Raw genomic sequence first — 14410 nt, 5'->3', positions numbered from 1 at the left:
ATGCCTCAGGAATACCATGCGCTTGCAACTCCCTGCACACATCATTTGGTTTCAAACCTCTGTGCTTCTGCTCAGTTGTTGCCTCTACCTGAAGCATCCTTCACCATGCTAAGTGCCCTAGTCACCTACCCAATGCCCCACGCATCCTTCAACATGGAGTTTAGCCTTCTATACCCCTGAAAATTTCTTTGCATCCCAAGTTTAAGCTAGCTGCCTCTCCTTTCTGTCACCAAAACGTTTCTTGCATAATTCTTTCATTGTATATTGTTATTTTTTTCTGCCTCTCTCTTCCCAATTAGTACTTGCAAGTTCTTTAACTTTCTTAGTCTTTGTATCTCAAATACTTACCAACTGCACTTGACAAATGAAACACATTGAACAAATGTTTATTGATGAGGACTGAGCTAGAGCTCCAAAATGCCTCTCCTCTTACAAGAATCCACATTTGGATCAGATGAATGTTGCCTTATTATAACCACCCCATCTCAGACTGTAGGGGAGAGGAAGATTATATCTGTTAGCTACAACGTAGTCAGAACTGTGGTTCACAAACATTTTTTAGCTATGTTACATTTGGACAGAGTTAAAGAACCTCTTAACTTTGCTTTTCAATATGAATAACATTTCAAAATCAGATTCAGTAGGGAGAAAGGTACTCATTTTAATGGAATTCCAATAGATAGTATAATTCTAAAACAAAATAGCCTAACTCCAGAAAAGGTATTTGAAACATACACAAGTTACAAAAAGAACAAAAAGAAAGGATATACAAATAGTCTTTAATGCTTTGGAAATAAATAGCTTCATTTTCCTCAATTTTTACCCTCTTCTTAATTCAACCATTTTCCAAATTTATACACTTAAGGTATACATTTTTCAAGAAAACTTAAAATTATTAAGAAAGATTTTACTTGTTTTAATCAAAATAACTAAATTGTTTTAATCAAAATAGGACCTTACTCTTAATTCTCTAAATTCATCTGTAGAGTCCCACATGCTATTCTCGAAGGGAAATGTTCTTTATTCTTCTGACACCTGGACGTCTTTACACTCGTGATTTTCAGTGCTCATCATAGCATCCGGACCATGGTAAAATTCATACATTTTAATCAATTGTATTAATAAGCTATTTTCATTGTTATGGCTCCTAGTGCTAATATCATTGTTACTATTTTCTATCATGAAATTACTTATTTATTGACTGTAAAGTACTTTCTAAATATAATGTCCACACCACCATCATGAAGCAGCAAACATATATTATTCATGCTGAATTAAAATGTGTAAACATGGAAACATTATTGATAATTTCAAACGGCTTACCTATTCTTCCTAACACTGTATTACCGAAGTCACCTACATTGAATAGTCATCAATTGTAGAAGAAAAAACACCGACCACAGAAGAACTATAAAAAGGTTTCATTCATCTAAGGTATTTTTGTGGTCCTTTTCAACTCTGGGTGACTTCACAAAAATTAACTCCAATCAAAAGACCATTATGGAAGCAACAAAACAAATAATTCAGGTGATAGCTACAACAGGTGGTCTTATTTTATATCTTAAATTATTTCTGAAAAGCAAATAGCTAAATACAATACTATTTCTCTTGTAAATTACATTCAGAGTAAATTCTTCAGAATGGTTTCCCATTGTGATCAGAGAATGCTCTGACTGGAAGCATTTCATAGTCTTCATTTCATCAAAATTGATGATAAATTTTTTTCAGCTTTATGGTCCATCAACTGTATTTATTGAAAATTGACTTTCTGTTTATTGCTTTCTAGGCACACATTGTTAATGCAAGGCTGTTTACTCAGGGGGATGAACCAGTTAAGAGGCTTTTCAAGCAAAAACAACAGTCTGTGTAGCAGACATAAGCAGGTGTCTATTGATGAAAACATTCTGGTCTTACTAAAGACTAAAAGACAGACTTTCTTTTCAAAGTTATGACCCACAAGGAAGAAAGATTTTAGATAGACAGACAGACAGACAGATAGAGATGTATGACGGTGTTTGGCAATTGTTCACGTTCTAGGGATCCCAACTCTACTACCTACTACCTACCTAATTTGCCTAGAATGAATCAATGAAACGACTTGAATAGATGAAGTAGGTGCTATTGACACAATTTACAGCTATTACTCAGAAGTCACCTTTATTAAAGAAAAAGATATGAAAGGCATGTCTTTATTTAAATGGCATCAAGATGGACCAGTGAAGACAGGGGAGTCATTTCCACATTTCCATTCATGATCAATAATTGAAGTTTGGTCTAAGTAGACAACCTGTTAATATCTCCTTCTGCAGTCCTCTTTCTGTGTTCTTCACAGTGTCTAACAATCCTTCAGAGGGACTGCTGCCAACCATGTTTCCACTCACAGATAGGTGTATATAAGGGGGTGAAGGTGGTGTTTTAATAAAGGGACAATGCTAAAATATACTCTGGATCCTTTCTCGCAAGGCTACTACATTATCAAATTTGTTTTTATCTTTATTTTAGAGCTTTGCTTTTCATGCCTACCTGACGTCATTCAGTACAATATGGAGCACAGAAAGAGAATGGTTAACAAATCCATAAACAGCAGTAAATTTGATAAACAACCGAGGGTATAGCTCAGGAATTTGATCATATCTGCACAGATAAAAAGAATTATAGATGAACAATGGTAAAGTCTTCTCTCACTTTAATCTCCTTCACTAAAAAAATCTAAAACACATGTACACACTCACACTCCCAGCACCATGCTTAAGAAATAGTATGTTATTAACTTTGGAAACCCTTGTATATCCCTCTTTGACAATACTCCAAATCTAATTACCAGAGGTAATTACCACTTAATGTTTGTGTTCATCATTTTTAAATTTTCTTCAGAGTTTTATCGTATATATTTTATTCCTAAAAAACATATTTCTTAGTTTTGTACTTTTTGAACTTTATATAAATGGTGTGTATTCTTTAGTGACTTGGTTTTTGTTTCCCAAAATGAGGTTTCTGTGATTCATCCACTAGGGTGCCTATAGTTCCCTTATTTTCAATGCTCCACAGGATTTCATGGTGTGGAGAGATCACCATTTATGCAGAAGCAACATTTGTGATATTTCTTTTTTGTTTTCTTTTGAGGAAGATTAGCCCTAACCTAACTTCTGCTGCCAATCCTCTTCTTTTTGCTGAGGAAGATTGGCCCTGAGTTAAAATCTGTGCCCATCTTCCTCCATTTTATATGTGGGCTGCCTGCCACAGCTTGGCTTGATAAGCACTGCATGGGTCCATGTCAGGGATCCAAAATGGTGAACCCTGGGCTGCCAAAGTGGAGTACACGAACTTAACCACTACGCCATCAAAACAGCACCATGTTATTTCTATTTTTTACGTCATTGTAAACAATACCACTATGAACATTTTTCCATATATCTACCAGTACACACATGAAACAGTTTCTCCAGGGATAGAAATGTAGTTTAAGGATACGCATTTCTTCAACAATACAGGTCAAATTATTATCCGAAGTGAACACATCAATTTACACTTCTACAGTCAAAGTGTCACAGTTACTGATTCTTCACATCTTGTCAACACTTGGCACTCTCAAAAATAGCCTTTCACGGGGCTGGCCCCATGGCCGAGTGGTTAAGTTCGCACGCTCTGCTGCAGGCGGCCCAGTGTTTCGTTGGTTCGAATCCCGGGCGCGGACATGGCACTGCTCATCAAACCACCCTGAGGCAGCGTCCCACATACCACAACTAGAAGGACCCACAAAGAAGAATATACAACTATGTACCGGGGGGGCTTTGGGGAGAAAAAGGAAAAAATAAAATCTTTAAAAAAAAAAATAGCCTTTCACACAGAAAATGAATCCTGGCTAATTGACCACAGACATTCACTCCAGAATCATACAACACTTCTAAGTCAGATCTTGAACTATAGTTACTTAAAATTAACTCACTCCATCCAAAGGCTAGAAAAAAGACAATGTTTGTATCTATGAGATAAGAAGAAGTTGTTTTAAAAATAATCATGTTGATGCTTACAAATTAGTCCTCCATTTTTCTGGTAAGGAAATTCTCTACAACGTTGTGTCAGAACATTTGTGTCAAACTGCTGTGTTTTGCCAAAGAGATAAATTTCCCAGTCAAAACAATTAATTAGAAGCTATTAATGATGCCTTCCAAGATTTAAGAAGTCATTGTAAGAAGAGAGAAACTGAAGGAAAAAAAAAAAAAAAATATCCCAAAGACCAAGATGCAGGTTTAATGATCTTCGTTTGGGAATTTTGCCTCGAATTCCTTCACTTTTCTGCAATCATTTCACCAACTCTAAATCACTCAATTAACAGACCACAGGGAGACTTCAGATTTATGAAGAGCTTAAACTTAAAACACAATTCTTGCTTTTTCTCTTAACGTGTTTAGTCCTTGGAATATTTTATTCTGAGTACAAAAAATAGTTTGGGGGCTGAAAGTCTTCAGCACCCAAATAGTCTTAGTAGATCTATTTCTGGTTTAGTTAGCTACAGACATCTGGTAATCATTAGGTGAGAAAGTTCATTGGCAAAATACTTCAATCCCTGAGTAATAAATGATTTGAGAAAAAATTGCTCAGCTTCTTTTAAACCAAGACTACATATCTGCATATCTATATCTATCTATCTGTCTGTCTATCTTTCTGTCTGTCTCTCTACCCGTCTGTCTATCTATTAGAAGGCGGTTTCCAGATGTCAGCATGGGATTTATGCCTTGAGTAGATTAGGGCTAATGAAACTTAGGTCAGACAAGCCAATATCTGCATAGAATAGTTAACATTCCACGGTAACATGACCACAAACTACATCACAAACCCACAGCAGCTGCTCTGCAAACAAACGTTGATCATGAAGAAATCAGAGGGAGAAAGATTTCAGTGTTGCAGAATACATCCCTCACCACGTCTGGAAAAAAACTAAAGGTCATATTCTACTGGTGGTTTGTCCGTGATGCCAACCTTCACCATGAAGCACAGTAGCTCTGCGTAGACAAAGACTTCAGACTGAGACAGTCAGGGAAGGAGAAAGGGTAAGTGCCCTCGCCGGGCATTTGTTAATGCCATCCTCTGAGAAACAGGAAGGAGTCAGGAGCAAACTCTCCTGTGGCTTTTTAGACACTTTTCTAGAAAATATTCCCTTATCTTACTGGAACATCCTCAAACCAAAATACACACATCTAAATGTTATTCACGGTCAGGTAGAATCAATATAAACAATCAGGAATGCTGCATATATCAATCCAGGCTTTGAATTTCTTACCTCATGTTTCTCAAAAGCTGGCTGCACGTTTCATTCCTCAACAAAAGCAAAGGCTTCAATTCGAAAATTCAAAGCCTCTGTGACTAAACTTACCTTTTTTTTTTACAACTAAAATCTATCTGCTCGAGAATATATGGAATATATATTTATTTTTTGTAGTTATGTATATTTTACAGACTTTCTCAGGTGATCGTAGTTCCTCTTGCTATTCCATCTAGCCAATTCCTTATTAATCCACTTTTGGGGCTCTAGTTCCTTTGGTATCTGGAGCATTGTTGATTTTCAATAAAAAAACTTGTTTTTAACATTAGAGTTATACGCCTTTTGTATTATTAAATCCCTTGTGATTATCCCTTTTAGAATCTTCCTGCAAATAATATTTCTATATGCTCAAATAAACATTTTAAGAATCGATAGTTTAAAAATGGACGACCATGGATTTTACAAATAGTGCCATAGGGGAACATTTTTAAGGGTAGACACAGTCTTTATGCCAAGACGTAAATATTGAGGAGATCAAATGGAAAAAAAAATTTGGTAGGATAGTACCAATAGTTGTGAAAAATATGTGGCTCTTTGGTACAGCCCTGCAGTAAGAAAGTAGTGTCTGGCAATAATCTTTGTACAAATATGGCCCTGTTTGAGTGATGTAGTACCGGATGCTGTTATATATTGTTTTTACCCAATCTATCTCTTAAAGTAATCATCTTTCAGTTTATTTGTTGGACTGATCTCATAAATTGGCAAGTCTATCTCACAAGAGTAGTTGAATGTCAAGAAAGAATTTAAACAAAGGCAGATATACTCTACACAGGAAATAGCCAATGTTTAAAGACAGCAGTGGAGAAAGATCCTTGCGTTAAAGGTTTAGAGACATCCTCAAGCAAAAGCGCAAATTTGTATTAGTGATTTATCTTTCTCATAAGCCCAACACAATACATGGCATTGAATTACAAAGCTAATGGATAACAAAAGGAATTCTCCTCCAGAGTCTGTACTTTGTATTCATTAGTCCTCCCTAATCCATGTCTACAGGTGTCAGCAAAAGGTTCTTCTTTCACTATTAAGGAATTTGGCCACTTTGACAAAAATGACAAAGAAGAAATGCCAGGTGTTGGTGTTCTGAGGAACAACTTGTCTCCACTTGCAGGCCCCATTAAGACTGTCACCATGTCACTTCCTAGAGGATTATAACCTCCGGATGGACTGTTTCATGAGTATTTATCAACCTTAAAACTCTGATCAGAAATGCCAAGTGGTCATGGTTACAAGACACCTGTTTTTGCACCATTCCTAATAAAAGTTTCTCTGCTATATTGCTGATAAATATTAACATTATGTTCCAAACAACACGGAATGGCTTGAAATCCTGTCTTCTATCACACAAAGCAAGGAAAAACCAAAACAGAATTAAGCTTTGACATTTAGCTGATTTCTCTAAGAGCAAGGATCACTATAAGTGAGAACTTTCACTTTGATTTTTTTTTTTTAAACATTGGGTTTAAAAACAGAGTAAAAGAGGAAGATGAATTAGAAAGACAGCAGATTTGCAATTACCTTGGAAACTCGGTTTGCAACTTCTCTGCCCACAGTCAGCCCCTGGACAAATGTTCGAGCAGCAATGAAGGCCCGGGTGACCTGAATTTTCAGTTTCCGGGGTACATCTCCAAATGGCTTCAGCTGGTCTGTGTATTTGCTCACACATTCCAGGTAGTCCTCACTGAAATGATACTGTGGGTTTATCAGCTGAAACATCCGTTCCAGGAGCCGAGCCCAGAAGTCATTGAGCATCTCCTCCAGATTCACATTGCCCCCAGTGTAGTATCTCTTCAGCTCTGTGAAGAGGTCCTGGAACACTTCCGAATTCTGCATGTATAGCATTCCATAGGTCCGTACAAACATATCATTTAGTGACTTTTCTGCATTCTCCAGGAGTTCTCGGAAAAATTCTGCAAATAAAATAAGAAAGCAGCCATAAATTAGTAAGATCTAGAAAGTCTAAAGCATCTACTTACTAAAAACAACTACCTTTAATGGTCATTTTCTTTTCTTCTTCTTTTTTCTTTCTTTCTGTCTTTTTTTTTTCTTTTTACTGAGGAAGACTGGCCCTGAGCTAACATCCGTGACCATCTTCCTCTACTTTATATGTGGGACGCCTACCACAGCATGGTTTGCCACAGGGTGCCATGTGCGCACCCAAGATCTGGGCCGGAACCCTGGGCCAGCGAAGCAGAACATGCACACTTAACCGCTGCACCACTGGACTGGCCCCAAATGGTCATTATCATAGAAAAGTGTTTCCTGTGATTAAGGTATCACTGAACTGATAATAACAATATTTTAAATGAGATTTGACCTACAACTATGATCTTCTATGAGTCAAAGAAAACAGAAGACTACATGATTTCCATCTGAAAAACATCCATAAATATCAAACTTTACTCTTTTAATGTTTGTCCAAAGTAGCTCAATTATTTTTTCATTTATTGTTAAATATTAGAAAATCCTATAATTTGATATAAACAAATCAAAGTATGTTGCAAAGTACTGTCATTAACATAATAACAAATGCATGCCGATAAAAACATTTGCTCCAGCCTATTTACAAATCTGTTCCAAAACTAAATTCAATTAAATTACTTTTATTTGGAATAGTCCATAAATGGGAAATTCAAATTAATGTAATATTTTGGACTCTTTGTAGCGGGTACATATAGCAATAAATTATCAGTGTTCAGAGACTCATAATGCAATTAAATTCACTTAATACCAAAGCTATAATGAACATAATTTAGGTTGTCATAAAGAATCAGAAAGTTATGAAGTACCTTGCATTATCATTATAAATATAAACTATAATTTTGTAAAACTTGAATAAAATGAAGGCAATTGGGCTTTCTGGTTAAGAGGTTCTAAATGAAAAAGATGATACCAAGAAATGAACTGTTCTATTCTGCAACAGCACTTGAACGTTACTAGGATCACTTATAGGTCACAAAAGATAAGACGGGAATTAATGTCGCTGGGTCCTGTTAGCCTCATTGGCCCTCCTATTGGGTTCCCTCGAGAGATAATTCATGTGTGTAGGACACCTATCCATTTGCACAAATGAACCTGGGTACAGAAAGCTCAATTTTTATCCTATTTGGAGAATGTAATTTGGGGGGTGAAGAGGCCAAGTAAAGATAATGCTCTTAAGGTTATAAATCCAAGTTCCCCACAACAGAGTAACTCTGCTTTACCTTCCATAGTTTCCTTTTATTCCCTGAAGCTATATCCCCTCTCAGCTAATGCAGGGACAATCAAGTCCTGGACACCTCAAGGAATCTAATCCAAGTAGGAATAAAGGAAAAAAGAAAAAACTCTTCTCTTTCTAGAGCCTTGGGGAGCTTTCTCCTGAGACACAGAGGGAAAAAGCGATGAATCTCCATAGATACTGTAGAAGCTACACTTCATTTCTGCATCACCAGAAGTCGCCTGAACAAGAATTTGATTTAGTTACTTCAATTCTGAAGCATTGAACCACTGTCTTGATAATTAAGTGATGTCTATAATAATGATGATTATTTTATATTTGTTTTCAAATAAACCCAAAGCACTGAAGCTTAAAGAGAACTCTGTTCACATGCTTGCCCTTGTATTAGGAAAGAATACACTTTCCTAAATATAGAAATTCTCTTGCTGCAGTGGCAGCAAAAACTGAGGGATTATCTAAAAGTCTTAGCTTACAAAACCTGTGTGAGTTTGGCCAAATATTTCTTATTTTAATTTTCCCCAAATTTAAACCAGGCTAAATATTATTAAACCTCCCTTATCTTCAAGGATTCATTAAGGAAAACCAGTGTTGAAGAAGATAGGGCAAAATTTTCAAAATTGTGAAAGGATCAATTAATCAAAATACTTATATATGCTATATGTCAACGTTATTTATGATTTTATGAAATTAGGAGCACTTCAGAAATATTAGTCACCTAGTTTGTCCTAAAATGGAAACTATATTAAGTTATTAATATTAATACTAAAGTATAAGAATATCACAGTAAATCCTTTTAATCTTGAAAGCAAGAATGAAAATAGCTTGGCCTTGTTGATATAGGAGCAGGGTGAAAGATATTATAGATTGCAAAAGAAACTAGAAAAGAATGGAAAAATCACTGAATTGAAAAATACTAATATAATGAGACTGGAAAGTGGATTCTAATCATGAGCTCAGGACAGCCTATTCATTTATCTTCTTTTTGAGGTCAATTATTTTGTTGGACTCAGGAATTAAAGCTTAATTTATTGAATACACAGTACTGCCTTCAGGAATGAATAGTTGGTAATCAATAGTGTGGTCTGGATTTGCAAAGAGCTAAAAAAAAAAAAAAAGAAGAAAAAAATCTTCTGGTCCCCATTGCTCTCCAAAGACTTGAGGTATAAATGCTTCTTTATAGGTATGAAAATTTTACTTTTTTCTTTTACTTAAGGCAATATTTCTTAAGCTTTTCCCCTCCTGACATGGGAATATGAAATATTGGGCTTATGTCCACATTGAAGCTGAACGGTTAAAATCAGATCGCCTATTTCACTGTCTTGTGGTTTGTTTCCTTATGCCTAAATTAGTATTCATAATTGGATATAAAAAACAAGTTATCATATACCGATAAATGTAACTTAAGAAAATTTCATTAGATTTCAAGATTAAATTTGTGTCTAAGGATGTGTCATTGTCTCAAAAGTTTGCTACCAGCTTCACTGGTCCTCAGAAGTCGAGTTAATATTCCTTGTTCAAAATCATTATATGCTTTAGTGATCTCATAGTCAAAGTTAATATTTGGTATTGAAAGATGCTAATGTATCAGGCAATTGTGACAAATGTTGCTACCTTAAGGCACATTGATCTTAGATCTTATGAAAGACGGTGATCCAAAGTACTGAGGCAAAACTAATGTCCTCTAAAAATAAGTATACTCATTTCATTTTTAGCATGCCCAGAGACTTAGAATTCCACCTTCTGAAGGATGACTCTTTGAACAAAGTATTTTATGCTTGCATGAAAACTGTTTCCCAGCAAGCTGAACAAGATAAAGATTTGGAGACAGTTAGCAGACCCATTCTGCTGATCACGTATTATGCCCAAACAGCACACAGAACAAAGTTGAAGGGCAATACAAGGAAAAACAATCTCAATGCAACTCTTTGTTTAATCAAAGAGAGCAAACCTTACATTGGATAAAGTCTTCAGTCTACAAAAATCCTCATCTGCAAGAAACAGTTTGGCAGAAAAAAACATTTTTGATTTTTTTTTCTTCCCCAATCACAAAATATACATCAAAGGTGGTTGCTTAGGGCTCAGTTATACTTCATAGGTGCACAAAAGAACTTTTTCCAGCCAGCATTAGCCTCTGGGAGGATTTTATTCATCTAGAGGGGAGATCTGGATGCAGACATCTGTTTGCTGCGGGGCAGACTGCCTCAAGTGGCCGAATAATCTTGTAGATAAAAACCACCATCACTGTTCCAAAAGCAGAAAGAAAGTGTGCATGCTGCCTGATCACTTGGAGAGGCCTCTTCAGGGGCAAAAATCAACTCTTAGGAGACAAGAAGTGCCCTCAGGATATCTGAGAAAGGCTTCAAATGAAGCTTCCATATGAATGGATCAGAACGTAAGGTGCACACAGGGCCAAGGGGAAATGCAAGCAAGAGAGGAAAGGCAGACTAGAGGCTCTCTAGGAATTTGCAGTCCACATGAAACAACCAAAGCTTCTCCTAATCAAGCTGGAAATGTGTTGTTAATACTATAGGCAGATTGGGTTTAGAGACTGTATTAAGCATTGTATAGCATTTCTCTAGAAATTGTAGAATTTTCCTTTCCTATTGCCATGCTCTCCAAAATACTTCTCATTGAAAGCACATTTAAATTGAGTGTTTCAGGATGGTGGCATAAATCCATATAATCACAGAACTCAGTGAGTGAAAAACTTTGGTCACTAGGTAGTGGAGATTATATCTATGTGGGATTACAGAAAGCACTTTTCGTACCAGGGGAGGCTGGGGTACCAAATTTGCTTCCCTAAACCCATGGATTTCTGTTGAGTGTATTTCTCTCCTAATCTCTTTCTTTCTACCCTCCTCCCACAAAAGCATGCTCAATCAGTTCGGTCAGCCCAGAACCCAAGCTGTGGCTAAGGAATGATCCAGAGGAGCTGGCATGGAGGGTATAATGGTTTGGAAAGCTGATTTCCTGTAATGGTTGTGATTCGTAGACACAGTAAAGCTGCCACATTGCCTCCCCATGCCTTTTTCAAGTTCAAGTGAATAAGAGTGTCCTTTCTTATTCAGAACACACCCGTTAGCTTTCAGATATATCTTTTGAGATGATTTCTCCTTTCAAAAGTCTCCTTGCTTACATAATAACCTAATATGGCCATCAGGAAAATGCAGAGTTAATGAGGAACATTAATGGAGGAAGAACCACAGCATCACTTACTCTCTTCTGTGTTGGACTTTGAGAGCACATGGTCTCTCTGTCTTATCTCTTCCCACTCCCCAGGAGGTGAGACCTTGTAAGAAGAGCTAAGGACTTGTGTAGCTCATGGAGTCCTAGCCACATGAAGTGTCACCCTTGGCAAGTCGTAGCTTCTGTCAAATGATGGTTGAATGCAGTCCTCGGCATCAGGGGTCTCAGCCTCAGCACTGTTGACATCTGAAGCTGGACAATCTTTGCGGTGTGGATGGCTGTCCTGTGCATTGTAGGATATTAAGTAGTATCCCTGGCTTCTACCTACTAGATGCCAAAGGCATATCTTTCCCCAAGTAGTGACAATCGAACATGTCTCCGGACCTTATCAAATGTCCCCAGGGGGACAAAATCACTCTCACTCTACCCATTGAGAGCCGTTCTTCTACAGATAAATTCCAGAGACCTACAAATAGGAGAGCAAAACAATCTGAGAAATGGCCGGCACATTTCTAGACCTCATCAAACCCACAATTTCTTTATGAGATACATTTAGGAGCTGTGCCTTAAATGAAAGGAGCTGAAACACAGGTTATATTCATGGGTAAGATTCGTGGTTCCTAATATAACCATTTCCATATATGATGCCTGTCATATGGGCCAAAAAAAGCGGTGAAAAGTGAGTGAAAGAATAGATGGATGAACATGAGCATTCACTTAAATACATCCTGACTCCCTCTGGTCTGGGCTTCTCTTAGAGAGTGGTAACTCTGTGGACTCATCTCGGAGGGAGAGAGATGTTACAAACCACATCTTAGAACAAGACATAGCCCATCTGCCCTCCTGTCATTCTCCATCCTCTCATACATTTTTACACATATAGACATTCATATCTTCCGAAGCTCCAAGTTCATGTGCATTTATACATAAAATGCCCAGTGGCCTCTGTTGAAAAACATGTTGGTCATCAAGACTGCTCTAACAGACACTCACTTCCTCTCCAGACAGCTCCACTTGTCCTAAGCCGCGCTTTGCCAGGCTTCATTAGTGCCTCTCCGGCTGCTGGCCCTGCTGGGCCTTGATCGACCTCATAGCCCATGATCTGACCAAGCTGACCGCGTTCAAGTTTGCTCACATACTTCATTTAAGCAACACCCAACATGCTCCATATCAGTTAATTCCCAAACCACTTTTGAGTCTCACGCATTGCAGTAAAGCCTTCTTCCATTCAATAGCTGGTCTGTTGTATTGAATAAACTCAGTGTGGAACTTTGCTTTGTTTTTGTTCCTGTTGTCAATAAAGAAGACTATACTATCTTTTATTTCTTCAAAATACAAGTTTAAAAATTACATAAAGGACAAAGGGGAAGAAGTATTTTGAAGAGATACCTTACTATATTGTCTCAGTATTTTTTCCTAACCATCAGTTACATAGTTGTATAAGAAACAGACCCTCAGTACCCATTTTTTAAAATTATGGGGTTGAAATTACATAAAATTATTTTCAAAATAACAATTTATTCAAAAAGGGAGAAATCAGAATCTGTAATTATTGTGAGACAATGTTGCTTATAAGCAAAAATTCATTTGTGATTTGCCACTTCTTTATCTTTTAATTTATACTTTCTTATGCTCTCTGCATGTGTATGTTTTCATAGGTTAAGTTTATTATACTATACTAAGTATTATGATTTATTTAGTCAGTTCATCCCAGGAATTAATAGAAGGCTATATAATTTCAAAGTGACCTAATAGTAATCTACATCTTTCCTGTTTGAGGGATAATTATGACCAAATTTCTCTCCCCTAAGTAAGAGCCCCCTACACTCACAGGGACAAACTGATTTAGAATGTACTCAATATGGCAGCAGAATATCTTTATGACTTCCATTTGTCTCTGCTACATGTTAGGAGAAAATTAAAGAGACCAAATCTTAAATGAAGATGAAAAATGGATTTGAAACAGCAAATGATGCTAATTTTAAGCACAAGTAGAGATAGCACCTAAGAAAGTTGCCTGATGTTTAATGGGTGTCATACGCAATGTCAGACACTGTGTTATGGGCTTTATATTCAATGTACGCAAATCAGATATTCATATATTTAGTTTGCAGATGAGGACACTGAGGCTCAGAAATGGGAAGCCAGTTGCCCTAGACCACTGAACAAGCACGCAACCCAGAGCTTCAAACTACTCTGGACAAGGAAGAGTTCTAAGAAAGAACAGGACAGTGGGCTGGCTTTGCAGTTTATCTTAAGTCAAATCTCCACGCTGCAATTTGAATAATTAATGGAAAATATAATAAACTCTTAGGCCACTGGGTAAAACTATATTTAAATATAAATTGCAAACTGCATTCTAAAGTAAAACATTATTTACTAAAAATAATATTCATATGTGATTATTTTTTCCAGTGACACTAATTAGTTGATGTAGATAATTGAGACTGGAGAGCAGACTCAAATCTCAAGGATTGGTGTATCTTTCTCAAAGAGGTGACTTCCACCAGAAGAAAATCAGTCACACAGCCTGGGAATATAGATACAGCGTATAGAACAGTGACTAGCACACAAAAAGATGCTAAAAATATTTGCTAAAAATGTGCCTCATTATATGGTATATGTACACATATACTGTATATATCATTTTATAATATGTATGTATTACCAAAAATATACATATAAGC

The 14410-nt window shown here is 36.7% G+C and overlaps 1 protein-coding gene across 2 annotated transcripts in view; it reads right to left on the bottom strand.

The window, feature by feature from the left end:
* GPC6 (glypican 6) overlaps positions 1–14410 on the bottom strand; it is a 1023293-nt gene that overhangs the window by 497867 nt on the left and 511016 nt on the right. For both annotated transcript variants that reach the window (XM_023621717.2, XM_023621718.2), the window contains exon 3: positions 6839–7230. In XM_023621717.2, coding sequence (XP_023477485.1) covers positions 6839–7230 — 392 coding nt within the window. The remainder of the gene's footprint in view (positions 1–6838; positions 7231–14410) is intronic.

Source organism: Equus caballus, chromosome 17 (genome assembly GCF_041296265.1).
Source record: "Equus caballus isolate H_3958 breed thoroughbred chromosome 17, TB-T2T, whole genome shotgun sequence".
NCBI lineage: Eukaryota > Metazoa > Chordata > Mammalia > Perissodactyla > Equidae > Equus > Equus caballus.
Note: the sequence above shows the minus strand (reverse complement) of the source record. Positions and strands in the feature narration are given on the sequence as shown.